Raw genomic sequence first — 23004 nt, forward strand, 5'->3', positions numbered from 1 at the left:
AGTGAATAACGCCGTGCACAATGTTGTTGTTTGGAAGTTGGAACTGACTTTTCTGTTGAGACGCTAAGTGTTTCTACGTTGTTAGAATAATATTTTCTTAGTGATTATTTGTCAAGAATGGAAGTATATCCCATACGTCTACAGCCAGGCGCTGAAATAAAATCAAGTCTTTTGCAGTTTGTTAAAGACCGGGATCTTAATGCTGCATTTTTAATTACTTGCTGTGGAAGTATAACACAAGTGATACTTCGATATGCAACGTCAGTGGAAAATGGCATCGTAGTAAGTACGAGTACTAACGTTGTTTGGCATCGATGAAGATTTCAAGTGTGAATGGTTTAGTTTCGCGTATTCTTTTATCCTTCCATTTGGTGATTGTACCACCTCACTACATCGTTTTATATATTGATGTTTTTATGCATTTAATACTTACATCGGAGAGCTTGACTGTTATGTTTTCTTGTGAGATTTGGCTAATTGACTTACCGATAGTTGGATTAAGTGCCAGTGACAGTAATAAAACAAATTTGCCTCACGAATGTCGAAACCACTGATCTTACATATTGCCAATTTATCATTCATTTTAGATTTGTTCCCACAAAACGAAATGGAGACGCATGTTAGGTAAAAATGCAGACATGTTTCCGTCCTCCAGTCGGTTTCAAAAACCAAATGAAACAGTAGGTTCTCAGAGACATTCTCAAATCTCAAAACATCTATGATGTATATACGCAGACAAGCAACGAATGAAGGTTTGTACCAATGCTGGGATTCAAACCGGGATCTCCTGCTCACTAGGCAGATCTACATCTAGCCTTTATCTGTACGCTGCAAACCACGGTGAGGTGCATGGCAGAGTGTACGTCCCGTTTTACCAGTTATTAGGGTCTCTTCCTATTCAATTCACGTATGGAGCACGGGAAGAATGATTGTTTGAATGCCTCTGTGCGTGCAGTAATTGGCTCTGATCACTATGGGACTTAACTTCTCAGGTCATCAGTCGTGTGCAGTAATTATTCTAATCTTATCCTCAAGATCCCTTTGTTAGCAATATGTAGGGGGTGTAGTATATTTCTCGAGTCAGTATTTAAATCCATTTCTTGAAACTTTGTTAACAGACTTTCTCCAGATACTTTATATCTATCTTCAGGATTCTCTAGTTCAGTTCCTTCAGTATCTGTGTGACACTTTCCCAGGGATTAAACAAACGTGTGACCATTCATGCTGCCCTTTTCTGTGTACTTCAGTGTCCCTAGTCTTACCTGGTACAGGCCCCACACACTTGGGCAATATTCTAGAACCAGTCACACGAATGATTTTTTAGCAATCTCCTTTGTAGATGAACCACACTTCCCCAGTATTCTACCAAAAAATGGATGTCTACCGCCTGCTTTACCCACGACTGAACCTATTTGTTTGTTGCACTGCATATCCCTATTAAGTGTTACACCTAGATATTTGTTTAGGTGGCCGATTCCAACAGTGACTCACTGATTTTGTAGTCAATAGGATGCTAAGTTTTTTCGTTTTGTGTAGTGCAAAATTTTACATTTCTCAACATTTAAAGCAAGTTGCGAATCACTACACCACACTGAAGTCTTATCAAGATCTGAGTGAATATATATGCAGCTTCTTTCAGATAGTACTTTATCGTAGATAACTGCATTGTCTGCAAAAAGCCTTATTTTACTATTAATATTGTCTGTGAGGTCATTAATATGCAACGTGAACAGTGATAGTCTCAACACACTTGCTTGGGGCATACCTGAAGTTACTTCTCTATCTGCCCCCCTGTGGGTCCGGGGGTTAGAATAGGCCCGAGGTATTCCTGCCTGTCGTAAGAGGCAACTAAAAGGAGTCTCGCACGTTTCGGCCTTTGTGATGGTCCCCTGTAGGGTTTGACATCCATTTTCAAAATTTTGCCGAAGAACGAGCCAATTGGGGAAGGGCGCCTTACATGGTGCATCGTGTCCCCATGCGGTGAGACCTATTGCATCCTTTGTCGTTGTGGATCTGCACTTCTGCTCATTCTCCAACTGTTGGGTGAGGTCAACTGTGCAGTATAGTTTTCTACTCTGATGATGATAATGGACTTGATTTCTTGGTTGCACCTGATATCGAGCACGGTAGCCAGTCCATTGTAGTGGGGCTGCCATGCACCCTGTTGGTTGCAGCCACCTGACCACACATGGATCGCTCTGCTGATGCCTGCGCCATTAACTCCCCATGTATGCCAAGGGGTAGATGCCCGTCCCCCTGGGGTAATCGGGACTCGTGGCAGTGGCCAACCCGCCAGGTGGCCTTTGTTGCGGCTGGGTGGCGCCCATGGGGAGGGGGTGTATGACATGCGATGAAGTGTAGTACATCATCTCTTGCTGGTGGTCAAACTCCGACAGTCTCTAAGTGTTCACAGGCTCAATTCTATGTACAGAAATATGACCCAGAATCGTTCCCCTCTTTGGCCACACCATATGAGGAACATCAGGCTAAGGATGGCAGCGGCTCTTATTCACCCCGATACCTTGTATGTTAGCTAGCTGATGGGGAATCTTTCATGATGATGAAGCATCAATTTTTGTTGAGCATTTAGAGGACAAGTTTGGGGAGGTGGAGGGCTTGTCCAAAATAAGATCTGGGTCAGTCTTGATCAAAACAGCATCCTCTGCCCAGTCACAGGCATTACTCCCTTGTGACAAGTTGGGGGATATTTCTGTAACCATCATGCCCCATAAGAGGTTAAATATGGTCCAGGGTATCATATTTCACAGGGACCTTCTTTTGCAGTCCGATGATGAGCTGCGTGCCAACTTAGAACGGTGAGGTGTACATTTCGTTAAGCATGTCCACTGGGGTCCGAGGGATAATCAGGTTGCCACTTGTGCCTTCGTCTTAGCCTTTGACGGTTATACATTACCTGAGAAGGTCAAGGTGATGGTCTACCGCTGTGATATAAAACCCTATATTCCTCCCCCAATGCAGTGCTTTAAATGTTGGAAGTTCGGTTATATGTCTTCCCGTTGTCATTCCAGCATCACAAGTCGAGATTGCGGATGCCCATCACATCCCAATACTCCATGTGCCCCGCCTCCATCTTTGTCAACTGTGGAGAGCACAATTCACCTTGCTCGCCAGACTGCAGGATTCTCCAGAAAGAAAGGAAAATCATGGAGTACAAGATCCTGGACAGACTGCCTACACTAAGGCTAAGAGGAAATTTAAATGCCTATGTCCTGTACCCATGACATCATCTTACGCCCCCGCTACAACAGTTCTAGCCCCATCAGCTCCACCAACCCCAGTCACCTCTCAGAGCCGGAAGACTACACCTGCCCCTTGATGGTGGGGGGGGGGGGGGCACTTCCCTCCCTGTTGGGGGGGGGGGGGGCACTTCCCTCCCTGTTGCTCTTGCACCACCTATTTCAGGAGCAACACCCCCTCAACCAAGGGGACGTCCATCCCCGCTTCTAAGCCGGATAAGTGTACAACGTCTTGGGCTGCTCTCGCTAGGAAGGGGTCCCTTGGGTCACTCCCTTCCCAGGTTTCTGGGAAAGATGACACCCGCCAGCGGGTGAAGAGCCCAAAAGCAGCTGGTCGCAGGGCTTCACGCTCATCCTCACTCTCAGGGACTGAATCAGTGAAGTCCTCCTCCCAGCCAGAGAAACCCAAGGATCACCGAGAGAAATCCACAAAGAAGGTCCCCAAGACCAAGGGAATTTCCGTGACACCCACACCACCGCTGCCTCCAAGCTCTGCATTTGCGTTCGAGGTGGACATTCTGGCGTCCGCTGAGGATGAAGATCTCGCCAGACCCTCAGACACAATGAATATGGACTGCTCAGGCAAAAAGTCGGTAGCAGCAGATGACTCTGAGGCGTAAACTGCCTCATTGAATGTTCCATGCCATCCCAGTCTCACGATGACATCATCCTCCAGTGAAATTTCAGTGTTTTTTTCCACTGCCTGGCAGACCTACGGCAGCTGTTAAGCTTTGCACCTGCTTTATGCATTGCCCTCCAGGAAACCTGGTTCCCGGCAATACGGACCCCTGCAGCTATAAGGGACACTACAGGAACCGTTGCAACTGTAATCGAGTGTCAGGTGGAGTTTGCGTTTATGTCCTAAACTCAGTCTGTTGTGAATCTGTGTCCCTTCAAACCCCTCTTGAAGCTGTGGCTGTCAGAATGATGACGGCGCAGGAAATAACTGTCTGCAATGTATATATTCCTCCAGATTATGCAGTACCCCTGTATTAGCTGCACTGATTGATCAACTCTCTAAACCTTTCCTAGCCGGCTGCAGTGGCTGAGTGGTTCTAGGCACTTCAGTCTGGAACCGTGCGACCGCTACGGTTGCAGGTTCGAATCCTGCCTTGGGCATGGATATGTGTGATGTCCTTAGGTTAGTTAGGTTTAATTAGTTCTACGTTCTAGGGGACTGGTGACCTCAGCTATTAAGTCTCATAGTGCTCAGAGCCATTTTTGAACCTAAACTGTTCCTAGTTTTGGGAGATTTTAACGCCCATAACCCCATGTGCGGTGGCACCATGCTTACTGGCTGAGACAGAGATGTCAAAACTTTACTGTCTCAGTTCGACCTCTGCCTCTTAAATACTGGGGCCATCACACATTTCAGTGTGGCTTGAGGTAGTTACTCGGCCATTGATTTATGAATTTGCAGCCCAGGACTTCTCCCATCTATCCACTGGAGAGTACATGATGACCTGGGTGGTAGTGACCACTTCCCCATCTTCCTGTCACTGCCCCGGCATCAAGCCCACAGACGCCTGCCCAGATGGGCTTTAAACAAGGCAGACTTGGAAACTTTCACCTCTGCTCCACATGGGAACATCAATGTGATGGTTGAGCAGGTGACAACAACCATTTCTGTGGCAGAAAACGTGATCCCTCACTCTTTAGGGTGCCCCCGGCAAAAGACAGTCCCTTGGTGGTTGCCGGAAGTCGCTGAAGCAATTAAGGAGCGTCAGTGAGCTCTATAGCGGCACCCTTCTCTGGAGCACCTCATAGACTTTAAACGGCTCCGTGCTTGTGTTCACCAACTTATCAAACGACGGGGAGAGATATGTCTCGACCATTGGGTGCCATACATCACCTTCCCAAGTCTGGGCAAAGATCAAATGTGTTTTCGGGTACCAGACCCCAACAGGTGTTCCCAGTGTTAACATAAATGGCGTGTTATCTACCGACACAAACATGATTGCCGAGCACTTTGCTGAGCACTATGCTTGAGCCTCTGTGTTGGAGAATTACTCCCCAGCCTTTCGCACTCTCAAACGGCGGCTGGAAGGGAAAGTCCTCTCGTTTACTACACACCACAGTGAATCCTATAACGCCCCATTTACAGAGTTGATGCTCCTCAGTGCCCTTGCACATTGCCCCGACACAGCTCCTGGACCAGAACGGATCCACAGTCAGATGATTAAACAGCTCTCAGCTGACTACAGGCGACATCTCCTCATCATCTTCAACCGGATTTGGTGTGATGGCAGCTTTCCATCGCAATGGCAGGAGAGCACCATCATTCCGGTGCTCAAACCCAGTAAAAACTGATGTGGTAGCTATTGGCCATCAGCCTCACCAACGTTCTTTGTAAGCTGCTGGAACATATGGTGTGTTGGCGGTTGGGTTGGGTCTTGGAGTCACATGGCCTACTGTCTCCATGTCAGGGCGGCTTCTGCCAGGGTCGCTCTACCACTGATAATCTTGTGTCCCTAGAGTCTGCCATCCGAACAGCCTTTTCCAGGTGCCAACACCTGGTTGCCATCTTCTTTGATTTACGAAAAGCGTATGACACGACCTGGCGACATCATATCCTTGCCACATTATACTAGTGGGGTCTCCGAGGCCCACTCCCGATTTTTATGCAGAATTTCCTGTCACTTCGTACTTTCTGTGTCCAAGTTGGTGCCTCCCATAGTTCCCCCCCATTCAGGAGAAAAGGTTCCCGCAGGGCTGTGTATTGAGTGTCTCTCTATTTTTAGTGGCCATTAACGGTCTAGCAGCAGCTGTCGGGCCATCCATCTCACCTTCTCTGTATGCAGACGACTTCTGCATTTCATACTGGTCCACCAGTACTGGCGTTGCTGAGCGGCACCTACAGGGAGCCATCCACAAAGCACAGTCATGGGCTCTAGCCCACGGTTTTCAGTTTTCAGCCACAAAGTCATGTGTTATGCACTTCTCTCGGTGTCATACCATTCAGCCAGAACCAGAACTTTACCTTAATGACGACCCACTCACAGTAGTGGAGACATTTCGATTCTTAGGACTGGTTTTCGACACCCGATTGACTTGGCTTCCTCACCTTCATCAGCTTAAGCGGAAGTGCTGGCAGCACCTCAATACCCTCCGCTGCCTGAGCGTCACCAACTGGGGTGCAGATCGCGCTACACTGCTGCAGCTCTACAGAGCCCTTGTTCAATCACCCTCAGTGTTGCGTCTACTTGACCAAGTGTACCACTGTGGTGTTTGCCTAGTGGCAGAAGCTTTTAGGACAAGTCCAGTGACCAGCATCCTTGTGGAAGCCTGAGTGCCTCCATTGCAGGTTAGGCGTGCATGCTGGCCAGTTACATAGCACATGTTTGTAGTTCTCCTGTGCATCCGAATCACCGTCTCCTTTTCCCCACCCATGGCGGTGCATCTCTCGCATCGGCAGCCCAGGTGAGGGCTTCCAATTGCAGTTCGTGTCTGATCCCTTATTTCTGAACTGGAGTCCTTGCCTTTACCACCTATACTTGAGGTCCATTTACGTACACCTCCATGGCGTACACCTAGGCCGCAGCTTTGCCTGGACCTTTCACATGGCCCTAAGGACTCAGTTAAGCCCACGGCTCTCCACTGCCACTTCCTCTCGAGTCTTAACAAGTGGTTTACATCAACGGCTTGATGGCTGATGCTCATGTCGGCTTCGCATATGTCAATGGAGGACATATTGAACAGCATTCCTTGCCCGATGGATGCAGTGTTTTCACTGCCGAGCTGGTGGCTATATCTCCGTTCATGCTCTGGGGAGGCGTTTCTTCTGTGTACTGACTCCTTGAGCAGCCTACAAGCTCTCAACCAGTGCTACCCTCATCATCCTTTGATAGCGACCATCCAGGACTCCATCTATGCCTTGGAACAGTCGGGTCGTTCGGTGGGGTTTGTCTGGACCCCAGGTCACTTCGGAATCCCAGGCAACAAACTTGCCAACAGGCTGGCCAGGCAGGCTATGCAGAAATTGGGTTCTCTGCAACTAACCTGCATTCAGTACTGTGCCGCAAGGTTTTGCGGCTTTGGGAGACGAATGGCATAACCTCAGCATGCACAACAAACTGTGTGCCATTAAGGAGACTATGAATGTGTGGCAGTCCTCCATGTGGGCCTCTCACAGGGACTCTGTGGTTCTCTGCCGGCTCCACATTGGCCACGCTTGGATGACACATGGCTACCTCCTGTGCTGTGATGACCCACCTCAGTGTCGGTGCGGCGCCCGGGTGACAGTGGCCCACATCTAATTTTAGCTGACGTCTCATCGGCTAATTTAGCTTTACGTTTTATACGCGACGGTGGGTTTTATCATTCTATATTAGTTTTAGCACGTGTTCTTTGTCCATTTGTGTTCTCCATGCTAATGCTTATAGGGTGTATGTTTTAATGTGTTGCAGAGTGGCTGGCTTTTCCGTTTTATTCTCGTGGTCGGCTAGCCATGGTCATCTGCTCTCTTGTTTTTACCCCTTCTACCTGTTTCTTTAATCTCTCTATGGTTTTCTTTTCCTGGTCTTATCCATGCTAGTGTTGGTTGTCCCCCTGTCATTATTCTGGTTCTTCCTTCCTCTTGTTATTGTGCTGTATATCTCCTTTCTTTTCGTCTTTCCATTGTGTAATTATTTTACTGGGAACAAGGGACCGATGACCCCCCCCCCCCCCCCTTTAAACCAACCAACTTCTCAATCTGAAGATGACTCTCCATCCAAGATAACATGCTGTGTCGTTCCTACCAACAAGACAGATGCGCTAACCACTACGCTCCTTCGCACAGTGGCTTTACACAACTGCATGGACTACCCAGCACACATACCTTCCTTCTCAATCCAAATTCCATTTTAAAAAAATCTTTGAAAAACTTAGGAAAATCAAACTCGTACACTAACTTGACACCTTCGGTTTTCTGAATTGTAACCAGCCTGGTTTTCATACAGGTCATAGCACAGAAACAACTATACAGACCTGTATGTGAGAGATTGTTAGAATTTTAGACAATAACAAATTGATGTTGATCTCCACCTCAAAGATAGCTACATCAGTACCTCCGTCCATATCAGACCTACTAACCACTAGCAATATGTCCACCTCGACAGCTGCCTCCTATTCCATACCAAGAAGTCCCTTTCATACTGCCTAGCCACCCTTGGTCATCGCATTTGCAGTGATGAGCAGTCCCTCTTGAAATACACTAAGGGTCTCACTGAAGCCTTCACTGACCATAATTATCCTCCCAACACTGTACAGAAATAAATCTCCCGTGCTTTTTCTTTCCAGTCTCCCACCACCTCCCAAAGTCCCACCGTCCGGCCACAGAGGAGCTTCCCCCTCATAACTCAGTACCACCCAGGACTATACACCTGAATTACATTCACCGCCAGGGTTTCGACTACTTCTTGTTGTGTCCTGAAATGAGAAATGTGCTGTTCACTATCCTTCCCACTCCTTCCACACTGGTATTCTGCCGTCCACCGAACCTACGCAATATACTCGTCCATCCCTACACAACCCCTGCTCCTAACTCATTACCTCACGGCTCATACCCCTGTAATAGACCTTGATGCAAGACCTGTCCCATATATCCTCCCACCACCACCTACTCTAGTGAGGTCACTAACATCACCTATCCCATCACAGGCAGGGATACCTGTGAAATCAGTCAGGTGATCTACAAGCTAAACTGCTACCACTGTGCTGCATTCTAAGTGGGTATGACAACCAACAAGCTGTCTGTTCCCATGAGTGGCCATCGACAAACTGTGGCCAAGAAACAAGTGGACCACCCTATATCTGAGCATGCTGTCAAAACATGACATCCTTCATTTCAATGATGCTTCACAGACTGTGCCATATGGCTCCTTCCCACCAAAACCAGCTTTTCTGAACTGCGCAGGTGGGAACTTTCCCTGCAATACATCCTACGTTTCTGTAACTCTCCTGGCCTCAACCTTCGTTAGTCACTGTCCTCACCCATACAGCCCCTTCCCTGTTCCATTCCAGCATTACGCAACACTCATTCCATCGTTGGATCCAGTCTTTTTACTTCTCTCCCAACCTAGATCTTCTCCCTCACCGTATTCACCTTGACAAACTGGAGGCAGTAGGCATGAGAGCAATTGGGAAGAAATTATTTGAATCCAATCTCAAACATAGAACTCAGGTTGTCAAACTAATCTCATCTCGAAACAGGCAAAAAATAAAGTGGGTATCAGATACTAAGAAAGTGGGGGTGGGTGTCTGACAGGGTAGTGTTCTTGGCCCTCTATTGTTCGTGATCTATATAAATGACATTAAATTACACACAGTACGGTAAAGCAAATGAGAAGGATGATCTGTATTTATTATTGAGTACAGGATATGGAGAAAGAACAATATATCTAAAAATTTTGGGCATGTGTATTGATTATGACTTGGGCTGGAAAGATTTTTTAAAGTCAATTCTGCATGCCTTGCTGTGAGAATAATTTCTACAGTTTGTAGCACAGTGTGTACAAAACCAGTACATTCTGCTTATTTCGATTCTGTTGTAACTTATGGAATAATGTTCTGGGGTGTAACAAAATCTTGCTTGAGAGATATTTTTGAATTCCAGAGAAAGGCCATTAGAATTATTCACACAGCTCTCCACAAATACACTACAGCCCTTTATTCATGCAGTTAAAAATACTTACAGTACCATACTATGTAGGTACATATTCAAAAGTGTACTATATCCAAGAACATACTTGAGAAGTTTGCATAGAAATTCAGGTTTCCATAACTACAGTCACATCTTGGTAAGAATCTGCTTGTAGAAAGAGCTAGAAAAACAGAAATGTGAATTATTATGGAATAAAGCTGTGTAGTGCTCTGCCAGTTTGCATCGAGAGAATGTAAGATGAGAGAAAATTTAAGTTAGAATTAAAAAATTACCTGCTAAATAAATGCTTTGACTATATATAGGAATATTTTGAATCCATAAATAACTAACAAATACTTTTATTTTCTTCAATGTAATTTGAATTGTTAATTTAATTGTAAATTTTATATTGTTATTCTTTCGAACTTTAAATGATGTGATAAATGTGTCTCTCAGAGTGTACTGCATGCATGTCAGATCATTATTTACTTATCCAGTGAGCATGTAAAAGACCAGTGCATTAACTCATTGGATCATTTTTTTTTAATAAATTGTAAAATGTTAAGTTTATATTTGTTATATTATTTTGCATTTCCTGTATCATGTAAGCGATGCAAAGGATAATGATAATCTAAAAAAAAAAAAAAAAAAAAAAAACACTAATGGGTTCTTAATAACATATTAGAACTAGTTTGTTTTGTTAATCATAGTCCATTGCTACAACAAGAGACAAGAGATACTGTATTCTATGAACATAAATTAGGATTGTGATTATAGACACACACCCCTCCCCCCCCCCCCCCCCCCCTGCCAAAATCTTGGTTTTGGTGACAGACTGATCTGTGTTGGAGATCTAGATTACATTAAAAGGTTATAATTTGGTTGTGCGTAGGCTAAACAAACAAAAATTAAAGATAAATAAAGTTTATATGGTATCATAACGTAACCAATTATTTATGTTTGTACCATATTTAAATGCATTTTACCATATTTAATGGAATTTTTGTAGGTAAATTCAGAAAATGCTTATTATGTACGTATGTCGCAAATAAACTCAGAAAAATCAGTGGGGGTACTCGGTGTTACTTTTACTATCAGTTTAAAATACTTTTATCCTGCTCCCTTCATATATGTGAGGACGGATGTCTTCTTATAGCAGCACGTGTCTTTAGTCCCGATCTTCAGTGCTCTGCTAATATTCTTGAATTGATGGAAACCTGAAGTAGCAGTAATTAGTTGGAACTCTTAACACTTCTAAAAGTCCTTAATTATCAAAACTCACCCATGTAACTAATGCTGAAAATGTAACTTCGCTAAACAAAGGCAAAATGAACTCCACAACACCAACCAACCACAGACTAGCATAATTACCAACTAACAACACAAGCCAAAAACTTTAACAACAATTTCAGTATACAAGAAACACACAGCCACATAAACACATGCACCATACATAGGGCCTACTACGATGATGATGATGATGATGATGATGATGACAACAAGAAGCGATAGAGCAATTAGATGAAAAGAAGCAGAAATTACAAGCATTGGCCAAACGACTTAGAAGATACAAAAAAAAGTGAAAATAGAAGGAAACAAAACCAAACATTCAACACAAACCAAAAGAAATTTTACCAGACAATAGATAACACACACATTAAAATAGACAATCCACCAAACATAACAGACATGGAACACTTCTGGAGCAACATATGGTCAAACCCGGTACAACATAACAGGCATGCACGGTGGATACAAGCAGAAACAGACACATACAAGATGATACCACAAATGCCTGAAGTGATAATTTTGCAACATGAAGTCACCCAAGCAATTAATTCTACTCACAATTGGAAAGCCCCTGGAAAAGATAAAATAGCAAATTTCTGGCTAAAGAAGTTCACCTCAACACATTCACATCTAACTAAATTATTTAACAGTTACATTGCAGACCCATACACATTCCCTGATACACTTACACATGGAATAACTTATCTGAAACCTAAAGATCAAGCAGACACAGCAAACCCAGCAAAATATCGCCCCATAACATGCCTACATGCCTACCAACAATATACAAAATATTAACTTCAGTCATTACACAGAAATTAATGACACATACAACACAGAACAAAATTATAAATGAAGAACAAAAAGGCTGTTGCTAAGGAGCACGAGGATGTAAAGAGCAACTGATAATAGATGCAGAGGTGACATATCAAGCTAAAACTAAACAAAGGTCGCTCCACTACGCATATATTGATTACCAACAAGCTTTTGATAGTGTACCCCCACTCACGGTTACTACAAATATTGGAAATATACAAAACAGATACTAAATTGATACAGTTCCTAAACACAGTAATGAAAAATTGGAAAACCACACTTAATATCCAAACAAATTCAAATAATATCACATCACAGCCAATACAGATTAAGCATGGAATATACTAAGGAGACTCATTAAGTCCTTTCTGGTTCTGCCTTGCTCTGAACCCACTATCCAACATGCTAAATAATACAAATTATGGATACAATATTACTGGAACATACCCACACAAAATCACACATTTGCTATACATGGATGACCTAAAACTACTGGCAGCAACAAATCAACAACTCAACCAATTACTAAAGATAACAGAAGGATTCAGCAATGATATAAATATGGCTTTTGGAACAGACAAATGTAAGAAAAATAGCATAGTCAAGGGAAAACACACTAAACAAGAAGATTACATATTGGATAACCACAGCGGCTCCATAGAAGCGATGGAAATAACAGATGCCTATAAATATCTAGGATACAGACAAAAATTGGGAATAGATAATACAAATATTAAAGAAGAACTAAAAGAAAACTATAGATAAAGACTAACAAAAATACTGAAAACATAATTGACAGCAAGAAACAAGACAAAAGCTATAAATACTTATGCTATACCAATACTGACCTACTCATTTGGAGTAGTGAAATGGAGTAACACAGACCTAGAAGCACTCAATACACTTACACGATCACAATGCCACAAATATAGAATACATCACATACATTCAGCAACAGAAAGATTCACATTAAGCAGAAAGGACGGAGGAAGGGGATTTATCGACATAAAAAACCTACATTATGGACAGGTAGACAATTTAAGAAAATTCTTTCTAGAACGAGCAGAAACTAGCAAAATACACAAAGCAATCACTCGTATAAATACATCGGCTACACCACTGCAATTTCATAACCACTTCTACAACCCTTTAGATCACGTAACATCAACAGATACGAAGAAAGTAAACTGGAAAAAGAAAACACTACATGGCAAGCACCCGTGTCATCTAACACAGCTACACATCGATCAAGACGCATCCAACACATGGCTAAGAAAAGGCAATATATACAGTGAGACGGAAGGATTCATGATTGCAATACAGGATCAAACAATAAACACCAGATATTACAGCAAGCATATTATTAAAGATCCCAATACCACAACAGATAAATGCAGACTTTGCAAACAACAAATGGAAACAGTAGATCACATCACAAGCGGATGTACAATACTAGCAAATACAGAATACCCCAGAAGACATGACAATGTAGCAAAAATAATACATCAACAGCTTGCCATACAACATAAGCTAATAAAACAACACGTTCCCACATACAAGTATGTACCACAAAATGTACTGGAGAATGATGAATACAAATTATACTGGAACAGAACCATTATAACAGATAAAACAACACCACATAACAAACCTGACATCATACTTACCAATAAAAAGAAGAAATTAACACAACTAATCGAAATATCCATACCCAATACAACAAATATACAAAAGAAAACAGGAGAAAAAAATTGAAAAATACATCCAACTGGCTGAGGAAGTCAAGGACATGTGGCATCAGGATAAAGTTGACATTATACCAATTATACTATCAACTACAGGAGTCATACCACACAATATCCACCAGTACATCAATTCAATACAGCTACATCCAAACTTATATATACAACTACAGAAATCCGTAATTATTGATACATGTTCAATTACCCGAAAGTTCCTAAATGCAATATAACATATACCGTACAGTTAAAAGGAAGTCACGCTTGATCAAGATCCGCGTCACTTTCCATTTTTGACCAGACATAACATCTGAGAAAAGAAAGAAAGAATAATAATAATAATAATAATAATAATAATAATAATAATAATAATAATAACAACAACAACAACAACCACGACGACGACAACGATGATGATAAAAACATACTTACCAACCAAAGTCAGTTGACACATTATAGTCGAGTCAGGGTAAGAAAATCTATGTCAGTTGCAGTGAGCTGGGCATGGCTGCTTTGTGTACCTACATCCACCAATTATGTAATACCCTTTTGTAAATGTACCTATGGCAACATCTCACTGTTACTGTAGCTCTATAGATGTCTTAGTTTTTCACGTGCAGGCATTTGCACTTGAAAGCTAGCAACAGTGCCGCCAACTGTCATTGATCATTTTACACAGAATCAACTATAGTAGTATGGCAATAGCAGACGTGTCATCAAAACAATCTTTTGAATGACCAATGGATAGAACACCCTATATTACCCTGTCGATAATGCCCATGATTTGAAATGTAGCAACTTTGGCCAGTCTCATACTTTGTCCACTAACGTTACACTTGATATAGTCAGCAATTAAATTGAATAACTATAGGCATTTAATCATGATCAACATGTCGTCCCCCACAGCAACATGCAGTGATTTACTCGTGAACTTCGTTGTCATATCCATAACTAACGAAAAACAAAACCTAAATCTTCAACCATAAACAACTAACTGCACCAATAATTCCAAACCTGAAAATAAATAACTCAGTAACAAACTGCCTCTTCCACTATTATTCGCACAAGCAGCACTCAAGAAGTCCAGTGAATCATTACCAGCACTCTCAAACAATTTAGAAACAAACATCTCACAGCAGAGCATGCCACCACATACTCCAGCATGCCCTCTTCAAGCGCAGTCACTTAAAATACGCTGCACTACAGTGAAGTCGAACAACTCATCACAGCTGTTTCACTGGTCAAAGCAGATTTGTGGTCCCACAAACTTCAGTTGACCCCTTACTTGAATTGTACTTATCCACACTGAGCTTTATATTTTCTTTCAGCTTTAATCACAGGTATCAGATCTGAACTTAATGTTCTCAGTTATCTTTTAAATAGGTTAGTAGTAACACACTATATATTCAAACAATATAAATACTCTCCTAACTTTCTTGATGACCCTTTTGTCTTTGGTGACTACTGTTTGTGAAACAGCTTAATGGTCTCCCATGGGGGACACACTTGAAAAGATTGGATCTGTTGTAACTAGCAGGTTTAGAAAGGTATTTCTTTCTTGTGTGAGTTGTCGGACTAGTTATTAGAGGCAGTTACCAGATCAAGTTTTTAGCAATACATCGTAAGACTGTTGGTCCATTTTGCTAATAATGTATGTATAGTCTTCCCATCGATGCTTTGCTGGTAAAAGTCTCCATCTACTGCTACAATCTATGGGAAGGGGGGGGGTGTTATTTTCTATGCTACATAATATAGGCTGTCTTTGAGTGACCCTGTGGGACATCTTGATGTGGCTGAATCAGTAGAAACACCCGATCATTTATCTAAGTTCACTGACTGCGGTTACTTTCTCCCACATTAGTTAACTAGATGTAATGCATCTGCAGGTTGCTATAAACACTGCTCCTCCTCCTGGAACATATCATTATCATTTTGATATGTGTTCTCAAAAATTTCTGTACTGTCTACTTAATGTTTCAACTGATTCTCAATTCCAAGTATGTTGTGGGGGTGACTGATTTCTACAAGAGATGTGACCTCTTGGGACTTTTCCACAAAAGCTCCGTCAGATAACAATTAATAAGTTGAGATTCTTGCTCCCTGCACATGTTGTATAATTATTGAAACTGTTGGTTTATCTGATAGCTGATGCTGTTTTTTGTATTGGGGCGGGGGGGGGGGGGGGGGGCTGTTTCAAGTTGAATAAATTGCTACTCACCACAGAGGGGAAAAGAATGTTAGAAATATTCAGCTAATGGAGTAAGTCCTTCATCAGACACAGAAAAATCACATTCACACAGGCACAACTCACACCCACATAGCCAATGTCACCCTTGGGTGATGAGGTCTGGTGTTAGCAATCAGAGGCAGCATTGGCCGTGTGTGTGTGTGTGTGTGTGTGTGTGTGTGTGTGTGTGTGTGTCATCACAGCACAGAACTGGTGAAGTTTCATGTTTAGACCTTCCGTTCAGCTCCATACCAAAGATCCCGATCAGTCTTCAGAACGATACTGCAAATTGACAGTTATACACAGACATTGTGAGTGAGGCTAGCTTTCTTGACCACTTGTAACACTATTGCAGAACCTTCAAACAGATTGCGAGACTGCACTTTATTGACTGGCAGTGGTGCTGCTATCTGTTGGCCAGAAATTCTGTGTGTAATTTACAGGAAAGACAGTGATGTAGGACAGTTTTGCTGAGATGACGGACTTGTAGAATCCAAAAGGATTGTCTTAGTAGTAAATCCTATTCAGAGATGGCGTAGACTGATACGTGTGTTCATATTCAGGCTTTGTAAATTGGTGGTCCTCTTCTGGAATAAGAACGTATGTGATGTTCTTCATAAGACACGTTGATGTACACCAGGAAACCCTCCAAATTTAATGAATGATTATCCAAATAGGAATTGAAACACTTTATCTTTGATGTACTGGGATGCAGTGAGCCTTCAACTAACCAAGTTAGAAGAGTTTAGGTTGATGGGCATGTTGTTAATATGTTCTCACCTATTTTTTGGCAAACATTAATCAATAAAAGTTAGAATAAAAAGCTAAAAGTTTAATGGGGCATATTTATGCTCCACGACTCATTCTTTGAGCAACAAATTGTGACAGCATAGAACAGATATTGATGGGCTGTAAGTGCAATGTAAGCTGTTTCCAAAAATATATAATTAAGTAACTGGAGTATAACAAAATTAAACAATGGAAAGCTCAGGATGGAAAGAATATATTGCTACTCATCACATAGAGGAGGTGTTGAGTTGCAGACAGGCATATTGAAATGAAAAGACTGCTAAACATTTAAGCTTTCAGACAAAAAGTCCATCTTTTCTTAAAAAAAAAAAAAAAAAAAAAAAAAAAAAAAAAAAAAAAAAAAAAAAAAAAAAAAACACAAACTGTGTGGCCACTTTTGGGCTCCACCAGCTAGAAGCAGTAGGTGTAAGTGTGTGTGCGCGCGCGCGCGCGCACACCTGCTGTTTTGGAAGAAGGACTTTTGTCTGAAAGCTTAAATGTTTAACAATCTTTTCATTGTGCCTGTCTGCAACTCAACGCAACAAGTTCTATTTTACCTTGTCTTGTAGCATGCGGTGTACGTTTCACATAAATAAAATCTTTCTAAGAGTGTCTAGTTTTGTTCACACCTTTGTACAGTATGATAAATATTTTGGTTGAATTATAATGAGAAAAAAATAAACTCACAAATTTATGACATCAAAAATAAACATAATAAAAATAAAATTACTTGCTACTTGTTTTGGTTAAATTGCAGACTCATAAAGAAGAGAGACTGGTAGAGCCAATGGAAATCCTTAGCTTGACAGGAACTGTAAGTCAGGATGGTGCTCATTTACACACGTGTTTAGGGAGACATGATGGGTCAGTGGTGGGAGGTCATGTGATTGATAGTATGGTGGTGCAGACAACAGCAGAAATAGTTGTTGGGAATGCAGCTAGTTACAAGTTCACAAGAGTAATGGATTGTGCGACAGGATATGGTGAGCTGTGTGTGTCCAGTTGTCATAAAACACAAACTGAAGGATGTTTTACAACTGAGTAGCTAGCTAGTTATAATAGATATTATTTAGTCTGGCAGGCGTCCAAACAGCACTTCTATATCATCAGCTGCAAAACCTTGAAGATAACTAGGTCAGTTATTAAATCACGCAGAAAAATGAAATCTTCAATGTAGATGAACACCTGTAAGTATAACTTCTATTATTCAAATGGGTGCATTTAAACTGGATTGTAGTTTCCATTCAGAACTGCTGGATGACAAATGAACAGATAATCCTGTTAAACAAGGCAAAATAAAAGTATAGTGGTTTACAGGTTCATGATTTTGTGAAATTTCATCCATTCCAGTTTGTTGGGTTTACTTGCTTGCTCCATAGAATGTGCAGTAGACTTACAAATTGGACAGGATGATGCAACATTTCTTGTAACTGTTTTGTTTGTTCAGATGTGTAAATTATAAATCTAAAGGTGGTGGTTTCAATCCCACTGGTGGTGAAATTTTTTCTTCTCCTCTTTGAATTAATGACATTAACCTCAGTCGATTTGGGTGTATGAAAAAAATGTAAATATTTAGTTATAAATCCCCTTATAAATGGAGTGGTGTAATATGTCTCAGACTGAAGTAACAGAATGAAATATCTCCTCCAGTAGAACCATGGTGTGGAATGAAACTGATGTTTGTGTTTTTTACATTGCTCTACTGAAATGAGTTTGGGGAACAAGGAACTGTGGAATTTTGAGCACTTAGTGATCAGGGATTCACACTCCAGTTCCAATAAGATAAAACCAGAACAGTTGTGCAAGGAAGGAATTAAATTTCATAAAGTGTGAATGAGTATAATTATTAGAAAGTGACAATTAGTTTATCAAATGATAGTGGAGGAAAAATGATTTGTATCCACTACAGCATCAGCTCTCCAATTGGCTCATGTGCTTTGACATCACAACATAACATAGGCTTGCAGCATTTAGGTGCTCCGAGAATGTACTAAGCTACATAGTACTTTTTCCATTGCTGAAGTATGACATAACTACTTCACAAAGAAGAAATAATAAGATCTGCCTGCCATTATTGTAATATCATCAAGATTGGTCCACTACTTTATAGAGATACAAGTGGCAAACTAATGGGAATAACTTTTAAATGTTTGTCTTATTAGTGGTTGTTTATTTTTGTGGACAAGATATCAAAGCTCGGAATCTAGGCTTACACAAAAAAGAACATTTTAGACTTGTTCACTCATAAGTAAATGAGCAGTAATACAAAATAAAGTTTCATTACTTTGTGTGAAACGGATACCGAGGTTTCCAACTTTCATTTTGGTGGCACTTAATGGTGAAAAGGTATTCCAATCTAAAACGGTAATGACCTAAAAGTAAGTGTAGCCAGCCAAAATGATTTGAGTAATTTAAAATTTCAGGCTAGGTGCAAATAAAATATAATTATAAGGTATGTCAGCTCAGATCATCCACTCACCACACAGTGTCAAAAGCCCACGTTGAATATCAATAAACTGAAACTGATTATTGCTCCTAGAGACCCACAGTAGTTTACCTCTTGCTGACATATTTGTGTTTAGTGAAACAGTCATGTTTTGCTTGAATATTATGTTACATTTTTAAACTTTTTCATAAATAAAAGCACATGTAAACACTAAGAGAAATGAAATTTTGAGTGTTTGCTTTGATTCTTATAAATTACTTTCAGTCCTTTAATGACCAAATAGAATTTGAAATAAAGTAATGAGCAAGAAAACTAAGAATGATTGATTATGGTGTAATTGTAATGTTTTGTTAATGCCAGATTCATATATTCATCAGAAGGAGGAAAATTCCTCAAAAATCAGGAACTCAGGAGCCTGAATAGTAGAAGAAACCCACCTTGTACCCAACAGTTAACATCATATGGTTGCTCCAGTTATTATCAAATTCAAATGCAATATTGGAAACTCCAGGTAGGAATAACAACAATGTAGAAAAAGATGGATACTTACTGTACAGGTAACACACTAGACTGCAGAAAGACACAATTAAGAGACACTTACACACAGTCTTTTGGCCACACCATTCATTCACACAGGCAAGCACTCCTGTCAACTCCAGCATTCTGCATTTACATCTATACTCTGCAAACCACCTTGAGGTGCATGACAGGGGGAATGTCACATTGTACCAATTATTAGGGTTTCTTCCTGTTCCATTCACATATGGATCATGGGAAGAATGATTGTTTGAATGCCTGTGTGTGTGTGTGTGTGTGTGTGTGTGTGTGCAGTAATTATTCTAATCTTATCCTTGCAATCTCTTTGCGAGCGATACGTAGGGAGGTTGTAGTATAGCCATGTAGTAATCATTTAAAGCCATTTCTTGGGACTTTGCTAACAGACTTTCTCGGAATGGTTTACATCTATCTTCAGGAGTATCCAGTTCAGTTCCTTCATTATCTGTGCGACACTCTTCCACGGATTAAACAAACCCGTGACCATTTGTGTTGCCCTTTTCTGTTTACTTCAATATCCCTGTTAGCCTTGTCTGGTAGAGGCCCCACACACTTGAGCAATATTCTAGAACCAGTAACACGAATGATTTGTAAGCAATCTCCTTTCTCGATTAATCAGACTTCCCCAGTATTCTACCAATAAACCGAAGTCTATCATCTGCTTTACCTACGACGGATCCTGTTTGTTCATTGCACTGCATCTCTCTACAAACCGTCAGATAGTTATATGAGTTGTCTGATGCCAGCAGTGACTCACTAATGATATACTCATGAGATACGTTTTTTTCACTTTGTGAAGTGCAAAATTTTACATTTCTTAACATTTAGAGCAAGTTTCCAATCTCTGTGGCCCAAGCTCCATAGGTGGTGGGCTGGTGTGCTTGCTTTTGTGAATAAATGGTGTGCGTTTCATTTTTTCAGATGAAGGCTGTGACTGAAAGCTCATGTATTAGTGTCTTGATTGCGCCTGTGTGCAATTTAGCACGTTATCTTTACAGTAAGTAGCAATCTGTCTTTGTAAAGTAGTAAAGAAGTAAAAACTTTGAGGTTCGCCGATGACATTGTAATTCTGTCGGAGACAGCAAAGGACTTGGAAGAGCAGTTGAACGGAATGGACAGTGTCTTGAAAGGAGGATATAAGATGAACATCAACAAAAGCAAAACGAGGATAATGGAATGTAGTCAAACTAAATCAGGTGATGCTGAGGGAATTAGATTAGGAAATGAGACACTTAAAGTAGTAAAGGAGTTTTGCTATTTGGGGAGCAAAATAACTGATGATGGTCGAAGTAGAGAGGATATAAAATGTAGACTGGCAATGGGAAGGAAAGCGTTTCTGAAGAAGAGAAATTTGTTAACATCGAGTATAGATTTAAGCGTCAGGAAGTCGTTTCTGAAAGTATTTGTATGGAGTGTAGCCATGTATGGAAGTGAAACATGGACGATAACTAGTTTGGACAAGAAGAGAATAGAAGCTTTCGAAATGTGGTGCTACAGAAGAATGCTGAAGATAAGGTGGGTAGATCACGTAACTAATGAGGAGGTATTGAATAGAATTGGGGAGAAGAGAAGTTTGTGGCACAACTTGACTAGAAGAAGGGATCGGTTGGTAGGACATGTTTTGAGGCATCAAGGGATCACAAATTTAGCATTGGAGGGCACCGTGGAGGGTAAAAATCGTAGAGGGAGACCAAGAGATGAATACACTAAGCAGATTCAGAAGGATGTAGGTTGCAGTAGGTACTGGGAGATGAAGGAGCTTGCACAGGATAGAGTAGCATGGAGAGCTGCATCAAACCAGTCTCAGGACTGAAGACCACAACAACAACATCAGACTGGCACAGGTAGTAAATTGCGAATATGTATAACTCATTGTGAAGGGAGGCCTTGTAAAACTGTAGTAGTAGTAGTAGTAGTAGTAGTAACAAACACAGTTAAGTGAATGATACTCATGCAGACTGGGAAGAACTTAGATGGTAACTCTTTGTACTAGAAAACTGCCCTTAAGAATTACAGCACTATTTACATTGTTTTGAGCTGTTTTGTTTACAGTTAGCAAATGTGTCCAAACTTAACAAATTTGCAAACTTTTCCAGCCTTAAATAAAATGTGTGGTTCACAGTGTAAACACAGGTTATTCATATTGAATGTAATTAATACTTCTTAAAATATAGGATTTGGGAGAATAAATTGACTTAGGTAAAAAAAAATAAAATAAAATAAATATTTGAATTGTATTACACGGTTTAATGTGTGAAACTAAAAATTGGTCAGTTTTACTTTCAATATTTCGATAATAAAAAAAAAAAAGTTATTTTATTGCATACTCATAGTTATCAGAGTGTGCGCTATCTGAGAATATTTGGCAGTTTTTGAAGGGGGAGGGAATGAAGCCTGAAATATTCTGTTGTGATTAGAAAAATTTGTGAAGACGTAGTTTAAAAAAAAAAGAGTGGGTGGTTAAATTGCAATGCCTGTGAACTGGTATTAGTGCAGATAAGTCATATGGATATAGGGAACAGGTTTGCTATTTTTCTGGAAAATCTGGAATTCTCAAGGCATTACATGTTCCCTGAAATTTAGTGAAATCTCAGGGAATTCTTTGTTTTTAATCTAGCATTGTAATTTAATTTTATTGAGCTCTATAAATCACAAATTTTAAAATAGTCTATATTTCAAAGTGTGTTACCAATATGAATATTACTCCACACTAATTATTGATGAATGCAGACGTGTGTAAACCCTAGTCAAAGCGTACAGCAGGATTTTTCATCTTCGAACAGCTCTGAGCACCGATTGGATTCAGTTTCCTGTTTTTACTTGTGATGACAAATAGAAACTGGTCATTCTGTCCAAAAGAAATAGCTCGACACACTTGGTTTTACATGTAACTGCCTAAATTGGTGGTTAGGAGATACCCATTCACAGTAGACAGATAGACAAGCACATAGCCAACACTAAACCTGTGGCTAAGAATTTCGAATCACATCCCGCCTTGGGGTCTGAATGTTCCCAGGAATAGCTGACATAAGAAATGAAGTAATGGCTGTGTCATCTTAAACAAGATTCTTCATGAACATATTTCAGCTTAGTCCAGCTTAGTGATTCGGATCAGATATCTTATGACAATAGACATATACACCATGTTTCTTTTTAGATTTAGTGACTGTGTTCCTACATAGAAGATGGAAAGATAATTTTGGAGGGCGTGGGAATTCTACACCGATAAGCCAAAACGATTATGACCACTGCCCATCGCGACA

At 40.8% G+C, this 23004-nt stretch overlaps 1 protein-coding gene across 1 annotated transcript; it reads left to right on the top strand.

Moving 5' to 3' along the window:
* The first annotated feature begins 24 nt into the window (after nucleotides 1-24).
* LOC126416162 (bifunctional protein GlmU-like) lies at nucleotides 25-19389 on the top strand. Its single transcript, XM_050083723.1, has 2 exons — nucleotides 25-282; nucleotides 17498-19389. Exons 1-2 carry the CDS (start codon nucleotides 118-120, stop codon nucleotides 17783-17785), a joined length of 453 nt encoding a protein of 150 aa, XP_049939680.1. The 5' UTR covers nucleotides 25-117; the 3' UTR covers nucleotides 17786-19389.
* The last annotated feature ends 3615 nt before the right edge of the window (nucleotides 19390-23004 follow it).

Source organism: Schistocerca serialis, chromosome 8 (assembly GCF_023864345.2).
Source record: "Schistocerca serialis cubense isolate TAMUIC-IGC-003099 chromosome 8, iqSchSeri2.2, whole genome shotgun sequence".
Lineage (NCBI taxonomy): Eukaryota > Metazoa > Arthropoda > Insecta > Orthoptera > Acrididae > Schistocerca > Schistocerca serialis.

Bases quoted from the DNA above. Each gene is read 5' to 3' on its own strand.
- LOC126416162 (XM_050083723.1), top strand. From the start codon at position 118: ATGGAAGTATATCCCATACGTCTACAGCCAGGCGCTGAAATAAAATCA. The intron at 283-17,497 runs GTAAGTACGAGT...GTTAAATTGCAG, and splicing joins CAGTGGAAAATGGCATCGTA to ACTCATAAAGAAGAGAGACT.